The following is a 23,215-nucleotide window of genomic DNA, read 5'->3' as shown; positions in this document are numbered from 1 at the left end:
TTTGTTTGCACTACCTGATTGTTGTCACACACAGTACCAGATTCCACATTACTATTATGCACATACATCTCAATCTGTTACTGTACACACTCTGGCCACTGCTTGACAAGATGGGGGTGTAAATGGGACATACGTGGCCTCTTATTGTCATAAGGTTTTGGGGAGTTGCTAGTGTGCTAGCTTTGTTCTCATATATGTGTCAATCAGTTGTATTTCCTATTTGCTGCCTATACATCTGGGATCATCCCACTGATTTCCCAGGGGGACAGGTTGACAGGCAACAGATATGGGCCACTTTACTGGACATATCTGTACAGTTGTGGGGTATGATTCTGTATGCAGACTACTACCACTGGCAGGATTCAAACCATGGCTGTGTGTGCTAAAAAAACAACAGTTCACATCTCAGTTGCATGTGCTATTCGGGTTTTGTTGTCTGCCTTTTCCCTGTTTTCTGTCAATGTGTTTCTCAGTTGTACTAAATGGCCTCTGGGGATTACACCAGCCGTATACAGGCATTCCTACATATTCTATTCATGGTGAATGGTGTGGGTAACAGTGCTTATTACAACAGTACTGTTACGTGAATGCAAATCTATATTATCATATGATGCCAGAGTATACACATGCAGTCCAGCAGTTAGACCTTTATTGTCAGGCTACTATGCTTTTATTTACGTACATACTATATGAGTCTTTTCCTGCCATATTCTCCAGTGTATGCAGTACTTGCCTTAAACACTACAGGTTTTATACAGGCGATTAATTTACTAATACGTTTAGATTTATTTCCTATGATAGTACAAGCAAGAGTATTACTGACCTGCCTCATGTCGTAACCTCTCCAAGCGACTGCCATGGGCCTCCTGGTTCGCGGCCCACTCGACTATAGCTGTGGAGGACATAAGAGAAATATTTAGCCATACCTATCCATGATATACATGATCTGGCAATTATTAAACAGGTAGTGGACTGATACTTACACACAGCTGGAACATCCCTTGCCGTTCTAGCCTCTTGGATCCACTGGTCCAAGAGGTCCCCCTTATGCCGCTTCAGGTCGGCATAGTGATGCCTGACCTGCTCACCAGTTCGGAGTATGCTAGTGGCACTGGTGAGGTCATTGGCGAGACGGTCCCAGGCATCCACCTTATATTGGGAGCCCTGGTACTGGCCCTGCAGCAGTCTCTGTTCATCGTCTTTGACGAGGAGTCTTGCCATGTCTCTGGACTCCTGGATACACTAGCACTGCGCCTGAAAGCACACACCCTCTCCCCTTCCTGACATACTGTCTGCAAGGGAAACTACAACCAGTTATGAGATGTATTCCCACCTCTTGGGTTTAAGTAAGGCCGATTTCCTACACTTTTTCATGATTGGCCAGTTTTGAAAAGGCTAAGCTATGGGCAAACCTGCTTACCCATGGTTGGCATTGTTTAAAGGGATATAACACTGGACACATTTAGTTAGCTGCCCTACACATTGCTTACACCTCCTAAGCTGGCCTGTGTAATGCTTAGTGTTGCTTACATTTGACTTTGCATTACATTTTTTTTTGGCATTGATTTATTATTCATTACATCTTATATGTATACTTGGTATCCATGATTCATGTGTATGTACACTGTATGGGGTCCTTGTGTTTCATTGGGGACTTCAACACTCGATATTACAATTACACCTGACTTCTGAGCTTACTGCTGTACTCCAGTTTACATATTTATGTTATGTAGTGGGTTATAGAACATATGTCTGTATACTGATTCCTTTCACAGGTTCAGTTTGATTTTACTATAGTGACGACTTGTTTGCTGATACCTCATTCTTCTGTACTACTGTGATGGCTTGGTGGTTAACTGTGACTATAGTGTATAGGGTTTTGGGTTCAAGTCCTGCAAGGCTGTTTATTTTGTTGATGGGCAGAACAAGGGCCGTTGGATACAGAGTGATTATGGCAGTTTTGAGCATTTGTAAGCAGGTTTGTGAGGGTAAGCAATGCTAACCTCTGGTTACATATGCTTACAGAGAGTTAGCTTCAATATTGCTTAACCTGTGTGTGCATTGCTTACCCCTGCACAAACGGGCTTAAACCCACTTACTAGTGCTTCTACATGCTTACTACTGCTTAATGGTGCTTATATCTGCTTACTATATACTTATATACTTACACCTGCTTTATTCATTATGACACTGACACCTCACATGTGCATTTCCTACAGTACTCCATTTCATAAATATATGTTACTTAGTGGGTTATGCAACAAACATATTGGTCATTTTGTGCTTTGCCAGGGAAAATGGAATGTGCTGCAGTGGGACTCGAACCGCGAATGCCTGCTCGTAAGGCAAATGCTCTGCCCATTACACTACTGCTATGCTGCTTCATTTGTATATATCTTCCTTGTTATCCTCTTCAGCCATTTAAGCTGCATTAACCGTAGCTAAGCATTGAGCTCAACCGCATACCTATGGTTAGCTTTAATCGAAGTTTTAAAAAAATAAAAGGATTTATTCATTATATTCCTATATACTTGCTGCTGTACACGGGGGGACTGTTGGTAGGGATATGCAGACAGCTATGAGCGGTCTTGCTCATTTCTTAGTCCTTTCAGCTGTTCTTCATTGCAGGGGCATGTATATTCTGACAGCTCTGCTTTCAGACATGCCCCCCTGCAGTCTTACATGCTCCATGTAAGATTAGGAGCTCAGGCAGCGTGCCTCATTACTATGCATGGCGCGCTGCCTTCCTGCTCCTAAACAGCCGCTTCTGTGCAGGACTAAGCTAGTCCTGCATGGAAGATTAGTAAATTCGGAGGGTAGTCTCTTGGTGCAGTGGATAGCCTAAGGGGTAATGCACAGAACTGATAAGGAGATACACTCACACAAAACCTTAAAAAATGCCTAAAGTCTGGATGAATAAAGATGTGATCATAAGCATTGTTTAAATCTAGTGTTACCAGGAAACTTGAAGAAGGAGAAAAGGTAACAGATTGTGAAGTGACATCATTCTGAATTTGGTCACTACCACAAAGAGGTTTACGAAAGAAAGATTCAGAAATGGTCTACAAGTATTTTATTTCTTTGGCACTAAAAACATCCTTGAATAAAACCCTTTCCCAACTTGGGAAGGAGGAACTGGCTCGATCACTCCCTGGGACACTATGTGTTAAAGTACAGGGGAAAATAAAAGTGTCTGGTTTGGTGTTTGAGAAATTACCTTCTGAAATGGACGGATTTCCTCCTACTGCCATCAGTAATGTTGAAGAATAATCTTCAGAACTCATTTGTCTGAAACTACCTGTTGCCAAAGGGAAAAATTAAGATTCAGACTTTCTGGAAGGGAAAAGGGGCTGCCAGGATGGGAGAGAGGAGGACAAGGTCCCTTAAATAGTTATTCTGACTTGTTTGACTGCCCTCGATTTGCGGGGGGGGGGGGTCCTGAATTATTTTTGGAACTCCTTGCCACTTCTCTTTAAATGTCTGTTTACCAGCACTTTGATGAGATTGCTTATTTTCTTTCCCAAAACTGGATGAGGGGTTATAGAATCCCTTAGAAATTTTGAAAAAGCAGGGAAGAAAAATCTTAGCGATACCCTGTATCAACCTACCCCTTTAATCACACTTTTTGGATAACATATACAGCAAAGGAACAAAAAAAGCTAAATCTCTTTCCAAAGGAGAATTTAATATCTCATTTTTTTACATCATCTGGGAGGTTCTGAGAATGCAGCCAGGCAAACCTCCTCAAAACAGTACCAGTGGAAAAGCTCTGGAAGAAGTATCAGCTGAGCCATACATGCACTCTAAACAATGAGTAGTGATTTGTACAATGGTAGAAACTAGAAAATACATAATTTAAACCAGATGCTTCCTGAAAAGAAGAAACTGCAGGATAAAGATTCTTCATACTTTCACAATCAGTCAGAATAAACTTTAACATATGAGCCTGATAATTGAAAATTCTGAAAACCAAAGTTGCAGAAACATATACTTTTTCCTGTACTTTTCAATAATCTTCCCATTCTTGTCAGAAAGAGTAGGATTGGAATTAACCAAATGTTTAGCAGTAGTAGGATTAACTAAAGCTACAGCTGTTGGGTCAGGCTTGGGAATAGTATACAGGCAGTGACACACACATCCTTCACAGCTGACAGAGCTGGGGGAATGTGTGAAGGTTCTAGAAATTCCTTCTGTAACAGCTCACAGCATTTTCTGCGGGACTGAGAAACCTCATTGTTCTCCCATTGAAAACACTGGCACATTCTGGAAACAGTTTCAGAGAAAGTGAAACCCCCAAAATCAGAATCAGAAACTGAACTCTCTACACAGTCTGAATCAGAGAACTGAGGAAATATCCTCTTATCTGTCCCTTCATCTTCTTGTCCAGATTCAGAATCTGGAATCTCTTCAGGACAAGAGGTATCCCTCTTTTTTACTAGAAACCACTTTATAAGAAGGATCAATAGCCTGAAGTAAAACCTGAGCCATAGCCAGAAAGCTACTCCTGTCTAAGGAAATGTGAAGAGTTTTCTGCTTCCTTCTGACAGAAACAAAAAATGGGACTGAGACTGTTGTTAACAGCAACAGCAGCTTCCCCATGGATGGGTACATTTTGACTAAAGAGGGAAGCCTTATCTGGTCCCTCTCCTAAGACCAATAAGAGTGTCTCTCTTTTGCCCACTGAGGGGACCTCAACAGTCACAGAGTACATGGTTAACCCCTGGTCCATAGTGGCCATAGGTGTACACCACAGCTATCCAGGGTAAAAAACAAGTGGTTTGAGGATCAAACTATGGTAACAGAAGAGTCACCCACCTGTCACTGACACAAACTGCTAGTCTGCTGTGGTGGCAAAGGCTATTTGCTTAACTTTTTATTTTTGTGGCTGGAAGAAGGACTGTTCCATGGTCAAGCCAAAAAGGTACACTTTCTTGAGGAAAACATGTATTTACAAGTCACTTTTTCCCATATAAACACAGTACAAACTCTTTAGGACACTCTGTTAGCCCTAAAAGTAAAATAAGCATAGTTTATCCACACACAAAGTGTTTTTCAATTATTTTAAACAACCTTTAAACTGACAGGAAAAACTATCACTCCTGTCTAAAATACAATTAAGTCTCATGACAGTCCTTTGAAACATGCACTCCTAGCCTGCACAGTAGAAAGCACTTTAGGACACCTTGTTAGCCCCAAAAGTAAATTAATACAGTTTCTCCACACACAAAGTGTTTTTCAATTATCTTAAACACCTTTTAAACTGACAGGAAACAAGATCACTCCTGTCTAAAGTACAATTAAGTCTCATGAAAGTCCATTAAAACATACACTCCTAGCCTAAAAATAACTTTTCCAAGCAGAAAGGCACTATAAAATATGACTTTCTATACATTGGAAGATTTTCCCCCAAAGGGAACTTATCTGCACAGAACGGGATCAGCACAAGCACACTATTGATCCTCAAAAGTCTGCAAAGTATCGCACTCTTTGGTGTCAGAAAAGCTCTGAAGGGCTTAGTGTCCAAACCTATCTTTTCAGTCATCTCAGCTCAAGTTGATGGTTTGGGGACATGGAAGATGCCCTGATGCTTTGGAAGCTGGCCAGCTTTTATATCCTTGGCAGGGGGTCTAGTTCATAACATTGCTGATTTAAAATGTCAAAACCCATATGATTGAGAGAATTTGGTCAGCATTTTAAAATGTCGAAACATTTTGGCTGAGATTGTGGTACAGTACGGATTGGAGAATGTGTCCTTTCCACACTGTAGTATGATCTCAGAGTTGGTAAATACAGTTAGCAAGGGGTGTGGGGGTACAGGGGGACGTGCCCCTTCAAAAACATTGTTTGTCTAGTCTGTGAGTTTTCGACAATTTGAAATGTCGACCATATAATCTCAATCATATGGACTTTGACATTTTTAATCTTATAAACTAGATCTCATTGGCAGGATAAAACTCATTTATATAGTTAAGGCGACTGCAGCAGTGGTCAGTATGATGAATATTATCATTTTTCTTTTTGTTGTGCAGGAACTGGTTTTATAACCCATGACTGCAACTTGTGAAAGAGTACTGGAACAAACAGATGTGTATAGACTGGTGGGTGTGGGGAATTCCCTGAAAGGAGAAGGATTTTGTGTCAATGACAAGAACATTCTCTCCAAATTATTCTCAGCACCCATTTGTCTGAGACTATTTGTAGCCATGCTGGTGGGTTGAGCAAATGCCTGGGGAAAAGAAAAGGAAGGAGGGGCAGGAGGAGACATGATGCCCAAGTCTTGGCACAGTTATTCTTTAGCAGGGGATTGATCATTTTTGAGAAAGGAACTCCCTTCATTCGGATTAGAAGCATTACCCTCATTACAATTTCTCTTGCTACCCTGACTTGTTGATTTTGTTGGTTCTGCTCTTTGAAGCTGGATGTCTTGTTAGAGGAGAACCTGTAAATATAAGACATTTCAGATACTCCATGCATCAATCCATTTACCTTTATCATCCCATTATTTGAGAATCTGGGTGGAAGTAGGAGCAAACACAAATTCTGAAATTAAAGCAACATTCAAACTCAAAATTTTTTAAATCGTCAAAAAAAATTCTGGTAATGTAACCAAGTATATCTTCACAATACAACTGAAGCGGTTGCATTTCTAGAAATTGTGTTTGCACCTTACAAGAATTTTCAAAGCATCTTTTGAAACCTAAGTCACGCTAGAAGCAATCTCATTCATGTAACACTTCTGTTCAGCAAGCATAGATGCAGCAAAGTCATCTAAACTGTAAGCACATTGCAAAACACATTTCCACATAAAGCCTATACAATTTAGCATTCTAAAGACTAAATTACTAGACTGAGCCAATTTGTCTTCCCTGAGATTCTAACCACTTGCCAATTTTATCAGGGGTATATAAAGTAAGAAGAAGCCAAGGAGCCCTTTTTAGAGTTGGAAGCTGGAGAAACTGCAGCTGGGTCAGCTACAAAAGAACAAAGAAAGCTGGAAGATCAGCGTATACCTTGCATTTCCTCACAGCCTTTTTTAGGAACTGGTTCACTAGCCAAATGGGTTTTACATGCAGTTTTATACACATCTTCTAAGGTCAGTAACAAAGAAGGAACAGCCATAACATCTGGAATCTCATCATCAATAAGATCATAAACTTTGCCAAACATTGGTGCAGCTCAGATTGCTTCCAGCCAAATACATATATAAACGTGGCTACTACCTGTGGAAAGTGAATACTTGTTTGAGTTTTTGAACTTCTCCACTTTCTGAAGAATCAGACTGGACTGGCTCAGAGTGTTTACTACTGTCTGAATCAGAGTCCCATCAAAATCTGCAGCCATAGACTGATCTCTAGAGGAGGTAGTCCCATAGTCATTCTGAACAGGAGCATTGTCTCTGAGATTAGCTGACTGAAAAACACTCTGAGCTAAGGAAACCACAACAGCTCTATACATGGTAATAACATGACTTTGTAGTGTGGTAAAATTTCTGTTTCTTCTTACTGTGAGCTACATTAGTGGACAAAATATGAGGACAGAGTATTATGTTTGGCAAGGGGTCTCTTACCCTGGACCTCTTTGCACTTAAAGGTTTAGCTCTCTCATACCTGAAGCAGGTACAGGAACAGCCCCAGTGTATGTGTCTGATCCCTGTGCCATAGAGGACTACAGGCTCACACCAAAGGATGACACAGAAACCGGTAAGTGGTCTGTGGTCCAACTTAAGGCAACAACAGATTCACAAACCATATTCTGAGGCATGTTTCTGTTGAGTTGATCCATCAAGGGGAAAAACACAATCCAAAATAATAAGTTGACACTATTAAGGGCTGCTTAAGGGCATCAATAATAAAAAATATAAGCTATGTCCCTACACAGCATGCAATGCATAACTGTATCACATACAGCAGAAGCAGTTAAAATGTGCTACGCCTTGCTCTACAACTTGCACAGTGTAGTAAACAACAGCATACACAGTCACAGTGTTAAACACAATTCAATTGTCAAAATTGCACCAAAAATCAAATATATGCCTTTAATTCAAATAGAAACATTTTAAAAAGGCATAAATGATTTACTTAGAAATTCCTTTGTCAGAAATGAAACATTCTTCACAGAAAATGCAAATATCCAAGAATTGGAGAGGTGTAGAATTGTGAGTAACTAGCTTTTTAAAAAAAGGAAAGAGAATTCAATTATTTTAATTATTTTCAATTCTGCTTAAATATTTGAGTTGCACTTTGACTTGTGTGGTAATACTACTTTGTAGTTTTCCCTCTGTTCTGTTTGCATGTTTACTTTGTTTTGGGACCTTAGTCTTGTATTTTAATTACCAGTTGAGGGATGACTGTGTTTTTACATTATTCTGCATGTCTATATCCTCACTCAGAATTACCTGTATTTCAAACCCTGCTGGGCCCATAGGTTTGTAGCTTAATTCAGAGTTGTGTCAGAACTGTGTACCACTGCTATCAGATTTGTTCCTTAAGTCATTCATTATTGCATTTTTCCATAAGCAGTTTTACTGGTACATTTCTGCATAGTCTTGTAGCTTACATTGTAGTAAAAGGTCAATAGTGAGAGAAGTATCTCTGTTCCAGTTTATGCTTCAGTGCCGTTATATTATGCTTAACTTTGAACTGTTCAAAGTTGCATTCTGTGCTTGCCCTATCCCCCACTAACACATTAAGCTAATGTTTCTGAAACAGCTCCAGTACTGCCTTTATTTTACTGGATGCTTCTCTAGCTAGCCTGCTTCTTATTCCTAACCTTCCCACCAGTTTGCTATTGTTTTATAAGGCTGTGTCTCTGGTTTCCTCCACCCCTTATGATAATCAGATTTCTAAAGTCCCTACCTTCCCTCTTTCATTGTTATTTACTGTTGTATAAGCTGTTTATATACTCTTCTCACCAACTGTTTTCATAGGATCCATGATACTGAGTGTCCACCTAGAAAACCAGTATTGCTCTTGAGTAAACCTCTTTTACTACATACTGTCTCCTGAGAAGTATTTTACTTATATCCAGTGCCATCCAGGCAAACTTAAGTACCTTTGACTGCTAAATCTCACTTTTTTGAGTGATTGCTACTGTTTCCTGCTTTTGTGTGTGCATTTCACTGATTTTTTTTTTGTAAGAAAAAGTTTGCTCTTCCTCTGTTACTGCTGTAAGACTATCTTAAAATTGCCTTCAACAAGGGATTTCCAAGTAGTTGTTTCTGCGGTTTGTGATAGCATTGCACTTGTGGGTCTCTTCTACTGTGATTATACATTTGGAGGACTGAGTTTGTTCATCTTATGGCAGGAGGTGTTTGCCTGGTCTATCTGAGATGGAAAATGAACAGAAGGCCCCATAGCATAGCCATTTTATTGGTCAGAGGGCTCATTTGTTAATTTTCTGCTTTTTCTGTGTTGCTATAAATTTTGCACATTTGCATGGGTTAGCAGTGCTCTGTACAGTAGCAAACACCTCAAGGAAGAGTAAACCTGCATGGTGGACAGCAGCAATAAACAATCTCTACAATAAAAGGATACAATTGCTGTCTAGGACCAAGAAGGAGCAGGTGCCAAGGTAGAAGCAATATCTCCTTTGTCTGAACAAGAAAATAAAGTCACTGGTGAAATCCTCTAAGGCTAACTTTAAGTCCAAATTGGCCACATCCACTAAGGACAATCACAATGCGTTCTTCATATATGACTGCAATCTGAAAGGCAGCACCCAAATCAGCTCTGAACTGGTGGTCAAGAACACCACATACACAAATGCCGTAGATAGAGTCAACCTGCTAGAAGACAGGTTCAGTGAAAACTTCACCCCCTTGTCTTCCCCATCAGTAAACCAGGACATCCCCAGCACCTGCCCCACTCCCTTCATCACTAGGGAGCAGGTCTTTAATGCCTTTTCAAAGGCAAAAAAAATACAGCCTCCATGGGACCCGACAACATCCATAGCTGTGTCCTACATGAACTCAGGCATGAGCTCTCAGCACCATTAGGCACTCTGTTCAACCAAAGCCTGAGCACAGCCACTGTCATCCCTCTACACAAAGGTGGGGTTTTCCACCGACCCAAGCAATTATAGGCCCATCAGCCTAACTAGCCTGATCTGCAAGGCTATGGAATACATTATTATGGATCCTCTAAACAAGGACATTGGCAACCTCCAAATGCTTGACCCCACACACTTTGATTTTGTCAGAGGGAGAACACACCTGTTAAACTTGGTCTACTTCTTCAAAACAGTCACCAAAGCCAAGGGTGAGGGGAATACTGTGCATACCACCTACCTTGACGCAGCCAAAGCCTTTGACACTATTCCCCATTTAGGCACAATAAATAAACTCTCCCAGCTAGGCATCAACCTGTATGTTACCAGGTGGGTAGCTAACTGGTTCACTGACAGAACCCACTCAGTCAAAATAGGGGAAGCCACCTCTAGCAGTGGACTCGTAACAAGTGGATCGGTCTTGGGGCCTCTACTGTTTGGTACATACTTTATTGAGGTTTAAGCCAAAACCAGTGGTCTGTGGCTGACGAAGTTTGCAGATTACTGCAAGCCGGGTGCTGTCTTAAATTCCCTTAGTGATGTGAACATTCTCCAAGAGAGCCTTACCCAAACTAATGACTGGTGCCAGAAGCATGGCTTCAAACTGAATGACAAGAAATGTATCATTATCTCCTTTGGGGAAAATGGTGTTCCCACTAATCATCACATTAATAACATACTAAGCATGTAGTCAGTTGTGATGGACTTGGGCACTCAGGTTGACATCAACCTGACTTTTGACCACCACATTGCCTCCATTGTACAGAAGCCTTCTGCATGGCCCACTTCATAAGTAAGGGTATTTCATCCAGGAACAAGGAGGTCAAAACATCCCTGTACTCCTCCCTTATCAGACCCATTATTGAGTACAATGCCCCCTTCAGCATGTACCTTGCCAAGCACATGCAGCAGAAGGAGAGACCACAGAGGTTCCTGACCAGGAAAATCCAATGTCTTAAACACCTGTCCTATACAGATAGGATAAAAGCCCTGTCCCTCTACTCAGTCTTGTACAGACTGTTCAGTGGTGACCTGTGTCTAGCATACAAGGCCATCTCAGACCCAGCCTTGATGGAGTTGCTGCATATCCGTAAGTCAAAACTCCACTCACGCAACCCATATGCAAGGCCTCAACCTGGTCTGTGACATTAACAGAACGTGTTGGTGGGATTGATTTGTGTCCCAAAGACTCCCCCATCTGTGGAATAGACTCCCTCTCCATGTCAAGCAGAGTACCTCACTAGCCCTCTTTAAGAGGAACCTGGACGACTGGATGGGAAACAGAAAATTCACTCCTGGGATCCCACCCGTGTCCCTGATGGACAGGGGAAACAGGTGCTAACTTTGTGGGAACATGGATGAAATTCTTGGCTAAGCTGATAAGGGCCTCCTGGCCAACAGCCTAGTATCATCCTATGAACCTATAATATACTATAATATAATATAATATAATGCATATAAACTGAGAATTACATTTTTCTCTAAGTTTTACATCTTGTTATATCATGGAAACTGTTCAGCCTAGACTTGTATTGTTAGAACACTTTTGACAGCCAGACATAAACTTTCACATAACAGCAAGAAATTCTTCTTTGACTGCTTGTTTATTGAGAATTTACCTTAACAGGAAAATATGCTTAAATGTATAATTAGCAATTTAAATTAAGACTGAATATCTCTCAAGGGCCTGCACTGTTGACAAATGCAGGAGGTGTGGTTTACTGTTGATGGTATGTATAGCTGAGTGAAGGAAATGTCAACACTATGTTTTGTTGAAACAGGTGAGTCGGTTTGGAGGGAGGGGGTGACAGTGTTGATGCATATGTTTGTGAGTTAGGGTTAGAGTCGAGGATGGGTGAAGGATAGGTGTTGTACACGTGTGCAAATTTGTGTATTTTAAGGTCAGGGTTGGTTACAGGGATACAAGTAGTGTTTTGTGTGTGTGTGTGTGTGTGTGTGTGTGTGTGTGTGTGTGTGTGTGTGTGTGTCTTGTGTAATGGCAGTGTTATAGGAAGGTTTTTATGAAGGCAAGGTGTAGGGTTAAGCTTGGGGGAAGGGGCAGCATTAGGGTTAGGGTTAGCACCCATTACTAAGGTGGTGCTGAGGAGACAGGGGGGGGGGGGTTAGTATTAATATTGGGAAAATGAATAATTTTTCTTTCACAGTATTACTTAGTTTCAATATTTCTTGTGTTCGGTATTCTGTATGTTCAAACATTTTTGTCTGTGTTTTCACTTCAAAATTAAATTAATTTGATCATACAGAATAGAACCCTCTCATGATGTACATATACCAATGACAGTTTTCTTCAACACAATCTAAGATTTTACTTGACAAGTGATAGTTTGTAAGCCACTTGGTTTTGGCAACATTAAGTACATATAGAAATATTGCGCTAACAAACAAACAGCAATATCTCCAGTACAGAGTATTGTTAAGTGGATACTGACAATATAAATTTGTCTTCAACCATAGAATTAAACATTATGTCCCTCTATAAAAAACATCTCTCTCAGTTTTCAAAATATGAATGTAAATATGAAAATATGAACAAGTGACAGAGATTAATATTTTTTTTATTGTAGGGCAATCTGGATTATCAATCTTTGTGTCATTTTGTTATTTACACCTTATTGTTTTGAATATTGCCTGTTACTGATTGTTAAGTCAGTTATTTAAGGAAGCCAGTCTCCAAATAGTGTATGGACACCATAAACAACTATTGGTATTAACAGGAATATACAAAAAAGGCACTATAGTTAAATTTGGTGTCAGAAAACATGCTCTGGTAGAACAAAAATGCAGAATGGCACTGGAAGCACCACTTTTATTGCAGTATGTTAATTTACAAACTGTGACAAAACGCTTTAATATAAGGGTTATAGGTTCACAAGTTAAATATCAGGCTTGCTGCCCTTAAGAGCCATTTTAAGTGTACCTAGTTTCCCTTTCTGTGCTCAAAATAATCTCATTTGTTTATAGGTTGGCCTTACCCTTCCCATGGTCAATAGTTATATATTGCCCTAATGAGAAAAAGTGGGATCATACCATAAATAATTTGAGGGGACCCATGCAGGGGATAAAGTACTGAGGAGCTGCCTCTGTCATCAGTAGTACAGGGACAGTCCTGGGGCAAATTTTCTGTTTCTTATCCATAGGTTTAAGTTGCATGAATATGGACAGAATGATCTTTGTTTTATGTGGATGTGGAGTCTGTTCCAGGGCAGCGGTATCTTCTGTGAGACATGCCTGTCCCACCAAACCATTCTGTTGATATTGCAGAAGAGGTTTAGATCCCTAGACTGAGTATTTCTGATGTCATTTGACTCGCTGATGTGCAGTAACTCCATCAGTCATCAGTTGGAGGATGCCTTGTATGCCAGACACTGGTCACTCCTTAGCAATCTGCAGGATACCGAGTATAGTGATAGACATTTGAGATGGTCCATGTAAGACATGTTGTGCATGTCTTCTATCCTTTTAGTAAGGTATCTCTGTGGGTGCTCCAGTGATTGCATGTGCTTGACAGATACATGCCAAAGGGGAATTATATTCAATGACTGGTCTAATGAGGGCTGAGTACAGAGGACAATGACATCCCTAGATCCTGACACACTTCCTTTGTTTATAATTTGTGCAATATAGAAGGACTTTTTTACAACAATGGACACATGTTGGTTAAAAGTTAGGTCACTGTCCACATAAGTTCCCATATCCTGAACAACTGGGTTAACTCTTACGGGTGTACTATCGTAACCAACTCCTTATGTGTTCTTGCATGGATGCCAAGACATGCGCCTTGACAGTGATAATTGAGAGGCAAATCTTGGCATCCTTTTCAAGAACGAAACAAGAAAAGAAAATGAGCAGGCAATGGAATATCCAACTGTTTATTGTACATAAGCGCTTTCACTGAACAAAATACTTCAGCTTCTTCAGACAAGTAAAAACTATTCACTTCCCAGTTTAAAAACCTAACACAAACCTGCTGAGCCAATGGGCTGGGCCAGCCCAAGTACATGATGTCATGCAGCATTAAAGATTTAAAGCAACATTGACTAATTAAACCATGTTGCCCAAATGATAGTCTTAAGCATCTAAAAAAGTTAATAAAAAAGTTTACCATTTCCAACCCAAGGCAAAAAATAAATGCAAATACAATTGGGATGGTAAATGATGCTTAAAAATAGACCATTGTTATATAAAAAATAAAAAATAATGATAATAAATAAAGTGTGTACTGTGTAAATGTGTAGCACTGAAATATATTATGTTATGTTATTAAATTAAGTTGCATTGTGTTAATGTAAAAAACCCAAAATGTAAATACATCATACAAGACTCGTACTGCCTTATGGTGTTATACATGTAAAAACATATAAAACCATAGACAGTCTTACTCATAAACAAATATAAAAAGAAGAAAAGTCAGTTAGATGTTTAAAACATTTTTGTATGAAACAAACAAGCTGCCACCCCTATCTTGCCAGGGCTTTAAGCTTCAACAAGCTCTTGATAGATAAGGCTTCATTTAACCCTGGAAAAGAGTAAACAGCAGTTGCAATTTGCCATTCCACTTCAGCCTCTTCTAATTTGAGTTCCCAGGGGCCCCCCTCTTTTGTTATGTTCTACTTGTAAAACCGCAAATAAGAAATTGTGACTTGGGAGAAAATAAGGGTGTGTCTGGCTAAAGCACTAGTGCTAGTTTTGTTCATAATGTTGTACTAGTGCTCATAAATCCTCTGTTTTAATTTCCTCTCTGTTCTCCCGATATAAAATGCTTCGCAACGGTCACAGAAAGCTCCATAAACAACCCCTAGAGAATCAGAGTTGTATCTATCACGGATGTAATATACTTTATTTCTGATTTTTACTGTGTCAGTTAATTTAAAAAACTTGCATTGACAGCATCTCCAACATTTTGTCATGCCTGTATTAAATTTAGAAGTCCTTTTCGGCCTTTCAACCAAACCTTTCCGGTTTACGCCCCTCCTAAAAGTTAGTTGGGATGTCAAACCTAAAGAACTTCTAAGGTGGGGATCTTCCGAAATAAATGCCCAGTTCTTGTTGACAATTTCTCTAATGACTCTAGAGTCAAGTGAGTAAGTTGTTAACAGTCTAGTTGATTTGTCTCCCTCCCGTATGTTTGTTAAAGCAGGAGATGCTAAAATGTTACTGTGTGACTCTGGCATGTTATAACCTTTGTGTAACAGGGGGTAAAGTAGCCTGATGACCTTTTACTAAGTACTTCTTCAAACACAGTGGCCACAAAGGCCATTGGATACCCTCTCCTATTAAACATGGATCTTAACAAGTCACATTCAGTAATAAAATCACTGAAGTCACTAACCATTCTGGCAGCCCTTACTGCTTGTCCCTTCACCACTGCTTTTTTCTGATGTAAAGGGTGACAAGTGGAAAAATGCAGAAAGGCATTGGAATAAGTTGGCTTACGGTATATAGTGGCTCTAAATCTGTGGTTAACAAGGTCTTTTGCTAGATGAATATCCACAAAATCAATGTAGTCTGTGCCTATTTGGAAGGTAAGCTCCAAGTTTTAATCTCACTGATGAATTCATCTATCAAGTTTACTTCACCCTTTCATAGAAAGAACATGTCATCCTGGTACCTAGTGTACCAGACCACCTTGTTCTTAAAGGTAGGGGAATTAAACAAATAGGACCTTTCCCAGTAAGCCATGACAGTGTTGGCAAAACTGCTGCCACATGCAGCTCCCATAGCAACGCCACTTGTCTGGAGATAAAATTCATTGTTAAAAAACAGAAAATTGTTAAGTAGTACAATCTCAAGGAGAGTTTCAATGACATGCACCTCTTGGTTGTCTATGCCTCTCATGTGCAAAAAATCCCTAACCTACTCAATACCAACTAGTTGAGGGATTACAGTACACAAATCCTTAATGTCCACTGTAAGAAACACTAAATTGTCATTAAAGTCCAAGTTATTAATAGACTTAAGAAGGTGCCATGAGTCCTGAAAAATTTGTTGTTCCAACTTGAGTATTGGTTTAAGCTTAGAGTCAACGTATTTAGCACAAGCATACGATATGGAACCACGACCATCCACAATAGGTCTAAATGGTGGGTTAGTTAGATTTATCCGGAGTGATATTTTTATGGATGTATCTGACATGATGATTGCTTGTGAACATTCTCCGAAAATCAATTTCACAAGTTTTCTCAAAGAGTGCTAGAGATTCATGCATAGGAGCATTGAAGAGGCTGGACACCCTGAGACTTTGTGTGAGAAGTGAGTTGGCACCCATGAGTAATCGTAGATTAAGTTTACGAACGAAAAGTTTTAAATCAATGATAAGTTTGACCATACTGGCCCTCCTATCAGGTACAAATGTTAAGCCTTTTGAAAAAAAGTCCACCATAGCTTTGTCAATATGCAGGGAACTAAAATTATAGATTTTAAAGTCCCCTTCAGAACTGAAAAGGATGTTAGGAGATTCCGAACTCATCTCCTCTTCCTGTTGTAGCATTTCCTGTTCTGGGGCTGTCTCCTGTTGTTGGCAGGTTTGTTCGAATGAAGGGTTTGTGGCCCATTGGGTTCCCGAAAATCCTGGTGGAAATTAACATTCAAAGGTATTTCATGCTGTTGTCCTGAGTGTTGGGCTGCCTGAGGTTGTTGATTATTTTTAATTCTTTCACTGTGACAAATAGGGTGAACTATGTCTGCAATGTCCTTATTTGCCATGGCATTGCCATTGGCATTGTCATTGTGGCCCAAATGGTCCAACTGAGCATTGCTATTATTACTCAGAGGTGAATTCACAGCAAGGGGAGGTGGTGGATAAGCACATCTTTTGGAGTAATCATTGAGGTCTCTCGATAGTTTTTTTCTTTTTGACCTCAATAAACTTGCTTAAACTGGCATCTATGCTGGAAAAAATGCATGCATAATCAAACCGATACCTTGCATAATCTTCTGCATTTGTGATAGCACTTTCCAGCTTATCCAAGGCGCTCCTAAGTGAAGCAATCTGGGATTTGTAATTATTGATTAACAATCCCAAAAACTCTATGCCTTGTTTGTCAAAAAGGCTACAAGTTCTAGACGGAAAGAAGAACCATTGATAAGCCCTGCTGGATAGCACCACTGGCACAAACCTTTTGGAATAACTTTTTTGTGGATGCATTCCTCAAGGTAGGAAACTTCCAACTGCAGTTTCCTACACTTGAATAACTTTTGATCATACTCTTTCAAGTTATTAACAATTAAATTATTTTCATTGTTATCACCATCATTGGTAACCGCAGTACCAAGAGGTACATCGGTGTTAAAAAAGGAAACATTCCTTAAAAAGGAATCAGTAGTAGGAATATCACTCACCCTAGGAACATTAAATGAAATGCGTGTTTCCGCTGCCGTGTGTCTAGGCAAGCCCAGGTTACTCAATGCATTGTCTGTTTTTAAACATGTAGAAACTTGGTTACCCGAACTAGTCGAAGGAATTGCAGCCTGTGCAGGCTGCCCGGTGCTATGTAGAGTAGCAGGAACCGGCATAGGCAACTCAGCAGAAAGTGTAGAAGTGGAAGAACAAGATGCTCCAGCATCTCTCGAGATTGACTGTGTATTGTTGATTCTTTGAGATAAAGAATCAACTTTCTTCATCAACTCATGTACCAGGAGTGTTAAATCACCCACAGCATTCGCTTCAGACGTGCAGTTTAAATCATTGTTTGTAGAACCATCCTGGGAAAATAACGGTTGCAATAAATCCAAGCCGCTCGCCATAACCCAAACTAAAAAACGCAAATCCAAACTGGCAAAACCGAAACAAGAAAAGAAAACGAGCAGGCAATGGAATATCCAACTGTTTATTGTACGTAAGTGCTTTCACTGAACAAAATACTTCAGCTTCTTCAGACAAGTAAAAACTCTTCACTTCCCAGTTTAAAAACCTAACACAAACCTGCTGAGCCAATGGGCTGGGCCAGCCCAAGTACATGATGTCATGCAGCATTAAACATTTAAAGCAACATTGACTAATTAAACCATGTTGTCCAAATGGTAGTCTTAAGCATCTAAAAAAGGTTAATAGAAAAGTTTACCATTTCCAACCCAAGGCAAAAAAATACAAATACAATCGGGATGGTAAATGATGCTTAAAAATAGACCATTGTTATATAAAAAATAATGATAATAAATAAAGTGTGTACTGTGTAAATTTGTAGCATTGAAATATATTATGTTATGTTATTAAATTAAGTTACATTGTGTTAATGTAAAAAACCCAAAATGTAAATACATCATACAAGACTCATACGCCCTGGCTTATGGTGTTATACTGTAAAAACATATAAAACCATAGAAAGTCTTACTCATAAGCAAATCTAAAAAGAAGAAAAGTCAGTTAGCTGTTTTAAACATTTTTGTGTGAAACAAACAAGCTGCCACCCCTATCTTGCCAGGGCTTTAAGCTTCAACAAGCTCTTGATAGACAAGGCTTCATTTAACCCTGGAAAAGAGTAAGCAGCAGTTGCAATTTGCCATTCTACTTCAGCCTCTTCTAATTTGAGTTCCCAGGGCCCTCCTCTTTTGTTATGTTCTACTTGTTGTAAAACCACAAATAAGAAATTGTGACTTGGGAAAATAAGGGTGTGTCTGGCTAAAGCACTAGTACTAGTTTTGTTCATAATACTGTACTGGTGCTCATAAATCTTCTGTTTTAATTTCCTCTCTGTTTTCCCGATATAAAATGCTTCGCAACGGTCACAGAAAGCTCCATTAACAACCCCTAGAGAATCACAGTTGCATCTATCACGGATGTAATATACTTTACTTCTGATTTTTACTCTGTCAGTTAATTTAATGAACTTTCATTGACGGCATCTCCCACATTTTGTCATGCCTGTATTAAATTTAGAAGTCCTTTTCGGCCTTTCAACCAAATCTTTCAGGTTTACACCCCTCCTAAAAGTTAGTTGGGGTGTCAAACCTAAAGAACTTCTAAGGTGGGGATCTTCCGAAATAAATGCCCAGTTTCTTTTCAAGAACACAAGACAAGGGTTATGACTGGCGAGACCTGATAATAATTTCATGCAGTGTATAGAGATGTATCTGCTCTATGGACTACCTGCAACAGAAAAAAAGTGTAGGAGTATTTTACTGGCTTTCAAAGCCTTTGAAATCCTATAAAACAGTGCTGCCAAACAGCAGAATGAAATGAAGTGCCCCTCTGTAGAATGAAGAGCTTTAAAACCTATTGACACTTTGGCCTGCCTCACTTCTTATTTCTAAGTGTGACAGATGAAGTTCTAACAGATTTTAAAAGCTGCTTACCCTCTGCCCCTTTGATTTTTTGGCTGTCACTGTCCCTTGTATATCCCTAAAATGAGTCAAAATCTTAACAGTGCTTACAGGTGCTTAACAAAAGCTTATTAAGCACCTTTCTGAATTAAGGAAGGTGCTTCATGAGCTAAACTTTCCTTGACATTGTAGAGTAATCATAGAGCTACATGCTCTACATAAGTTTTAACTTCATATCTGACATGAAATTAATCAGGTTGCAAATACTCCTAGATACTGCATACGGCTCTTCACAAATGGAATCATTTGTTCTCACATATACAACAACTTTTTTGTTGTCTTTTGCAAACTTCTTCATAGTCTCTCTTATGTGTTGTGTCTTTGTCCATGGCAAACACTTATTAGTCCTCTTGAAATAGGTATCAATACCTCTTGATTACAGAGTCTCCAATAATTATCAATGCCTCTGATTACAGTCTCTGTTGTCATATTCGAGGAGTGCACTCAGCTCATTGAGCTTACCCCATCAGTTGTAATTATTGACAAATATCTACGACTATTTTTAGTCTAAATAAATAAAAAAACTTGAGTGGAGATCCAGGTGTCCAAAAAGACTAGTACCAACAGCTGAGAAATATCACCAAATGATTTATTAAAATCAGCAAGCAGCAAAAATAGCAAGTGATAGCAGTTTAGCACTTTCATCTAGGTAAAGACTTCTTCAGAAGTGTTAGTACATCCACTATTTCACTTAAATACTCATAAAATCAACAGGTAATCAAACCACCAATGAACACCGGTGTCAACTTTCAAAAAATTGTGTGAGAAACTATGTTAAAATCCAAGATATAAGCATGATAATAAATGCATACAATACCAATATAATTCACTAATGAACAACAGCATTATATAAATACAAATATATGTTAAACTCAGGAATGTAAATTAAAACAAATTATGTGTAAACTCCAGAACATTTAAACCACATTGTATCTGTGATAATCACCCCTTAAGACTCTTTAACTTGAGAATGGGGGTGATGGAACTACTTTCATTAAGGCCTGGGGGAGATAAAGCATCACATGTAAGAATCCATTTGAGTTCCTTTTCATTTAAATGATCCTCAGTGTAGAAACCCCTTGGATCACTGTCCATTTAGTCAATCACCACAAACTTGAAAAAATGCCCCTCACAAGAAGTGATGTGCCTGTAAAGAGCATTAGTAGACCTTTTTCTCCTAATGTCATTTAAATGCTCATAAATTCTCTCCTTTAACATCTGACAGGTCTTCCCAATGTAAAAAGCCTTACATTTTTTGCAAAGGGCTCCGTACACAACTCAGCTAGATAGGTAACTGAAATGCCTGTTCACTTCTATTTTCTTATGCCTAATAAAGAATGAATTACAGCACTGCATATGTTGGCAATAGTTGCAATGGTTGCACTAAAACACACCCTTTGGTTTATTTGAACCCATATTGTCCCTTTTCATCTCCAATAAATTCTTGAAGCACATATCTTTCTTAAAAACAATTTTTGGTTCAGTACCAAATAATTCAACACCTTCTTTAATAGAGGTGACAATTGGCCAGAATTTGTTAACCACTTCAACAATTTCCTGACTATTCACTGAAATGTAATGACCACAGAATGTTCATAAGGCACCTCAACTGTTTGAATACCATTGTTGTCATTTTGATCTATAACTGAGTCAACATGTGGGCCTTTTTGGATAGGGCATAAAGGTTGGTAAAAACCTTTGCTCCTTTTACCAAGAACTTCATCCTTGACAGACACCAAAAGTTCCAAAGGGTAACACCTTTTGTTGAACATGTCAAGAAGCTTGTCTATCTCTTGCTCAAATGTGGTGTTGTCTGACACCATATGACCCAGTCATACAAACTGCCCTTTCACTACTGCTATTTTTTGAACAGGAGGGTGCCAACTGTGGTAGTGGAGATAGGAATTTGAAAAGGTCTTTTGACAATAGATGTTAAAACAAAAACGCTCCCTAACATAATCCTTACTAACCATAACATCTATGAGTGAATTTCAAAAATGGGGTAGTGTTATTGATATATTCCAAGAACTCATTCAACTTCCTGACTGAGTCATTCCATATTAAAAAAATATTCAAAAAACGGATGTAGAATGAACAGTTGCTCGCAAATGAACTATTGAGAATAAAATGCCTCTCCCAATATGTCATAAAGAGATTGGCAAAGCTAAGAGCAGAATTTATTATTTATTTATTTATTTATGTTACATTTGTTTACCGGGATAGTCTGACTGGATACAAGTCCATTTTCAGCGGAGGCCCGGAGATAAAAGCTCCAAAAAGACATTCAACAAACTGCTACATTTTTACAGTTTAAAACACAAATAAAAGGATTTTCACACAGATGTAAACAAACACAAAAACAGATACACAAACAAATTATTACATTTTTACTCAGATGGAAAATTCTAGACGGTGTTTTTAAGAATGATAGGGTATTGAATGCCTAGTAGGCTAACCTAGTAGTAGATCCAAGGAGATCATCGGATTTATAAGTTAAGAAACAATAAAGTGTAGGCAGAAGTCCACCATGTGCACACGAGTGATGGTTAGAGATAGTCTGGATTAGGACAAGGACATAGCCATCGTATTTTAAAGTACTCAATCAGACTTTTCTTGAATTGAGGTAGAGAGAGTTCAGATGTAAGATTTATAGAGATTTACCGGCTGTGTTGTTGGATTTGAGAGTTTGAACTAGTAGTCTTTCAGATGAACGAAGTGCACTAAGGTTACTGTAGGGGGTGATGAGGTTTTTAAGTATGGGTGTATTATCTGATTGGTACAGGATCTTGTATGCAACTATTAGTTGGTTAATCTGAAGTAGGTTAGACAGTTCAAACCATCCTAGTAGATTTAGGTTATGACAGTGATGAGTTATGTGGGCTGCATCTACAGCAAATCTAGCAATGTGATTGTAGCTGCTAGAAAGTTTATTAAGGTCAGTTTTGTTGAGGTTTATAATAGAGGGGAAACACATAGGAGGGTGGAGAGTAGATGTGCATGAGTAATTACAGTTCTGGCTAATGGCGTTAGGAAGGGCTTGATCCTATACAGTGAGCCAAGTTTTTTATTAACTGTTTTAATAGTTTTATTGATATGCAGAGCAAAGTTAAGGTTATTATCTGCTATAACTCCTAACAGTTTGAGTGCAGAATCTGGGGGAATAAAGGTGTCGTTGTTGAATTTTAATTTAAAGGTTATATGGGCAGACCTGTGAGTGGGGAAGAAAAGCAGCAGTTTGGTTTTATTAGGATTTAACATGAGATGATGGCTAAGGAACCAATTTTCAACTGTGTAAAAGTATTTTGGGATAGAATCTGCAACTCTGTAGGTGAAGTGTTGGAGCATACTAAGATGGATTCATCTGCATATTGAATGCATGTTGCACTTGGGATAACCTTATACAAATCATTGATGAAAATGAAGAATAATAGTGGACCTAGTATGGAGCCTTGGGGCACTCCAAGGGTGATGGGTAAAAGGGTGGATAGTTTGCTCTGCCATAGGACAGCCTGTTGTCTACCACGGAGATATGATTGGATGGCCTGGTCCTCTAGGGAGATGGATTTCAAAATGTTTATGAGTATTTGGTGGTTTACAAGAAGCTCCCATTGCTACTCCACCTGCTTGCCAGAACAAATGTCCTTTAAAGTATAGGTAGTTGTTACTCAGGACAAGGTCCATCAGTATAACAGCAGTATTTATGCTATTTTGATCCAAAAGACCAATGTCAAAGAGTGTGCTTTGAACCCAGTCCAACCCCTGTCTATGTGGGTAACCGAATATAGGTCTTGGACATCGATCGTTACAAAAACACAATCTTCTAAAAATTCAA

The 23,215-nt window shown here is 39.1% G+C and overlaps 1 protein-coding gene across 2 annotated transcripts in view; it reads right to left on the bottom strand.

Moving 5' to 3' along the window:
- CCDC92 (coiled-coil domain containing 92) overlaps positions 1 to 23,215 on the bottom strand; it is a 726,248-nt gene that overhangs the window by 151,998 nt on the left and 551,035 nt on the right. Inside the window, exon 4 of one of the 2 annotated variants that reach the window (XM_044068541.1) lies at positions 824 to 892. The exons of the other annotated variant lie outside the window; for it this stretch is intronic. Within the exon in view, the coding sequence (XP_043924476.1) occupies positions 824 to 892 (69 nt within the window). The remainder of the gene's footprint in view (positions 1 to 823; positions 893 to 23,215) is intronic. 2 annotated transcript variants of the gene reach the window in all.

Source organism: Protopterus annectens, chromosome 4.part0 (assembly GCF_019279795.1).
Source record: "Protopterus annectens isolate FY-2018-M chromosome 4.part0, PAN1.0, whole genome shotgun sequence".
Taxonomy (NCBI): domain Eukaryota; kingdom Metazoa; phylum Chordata; order Ceratodontiformes; family Protopteridae; genus Protopterus; species Protopterus annectens.
Note: the sequence above shows the minus strand (reverse complement) of the source record. Positions and strands in the feature narration are given on the sequence as shown.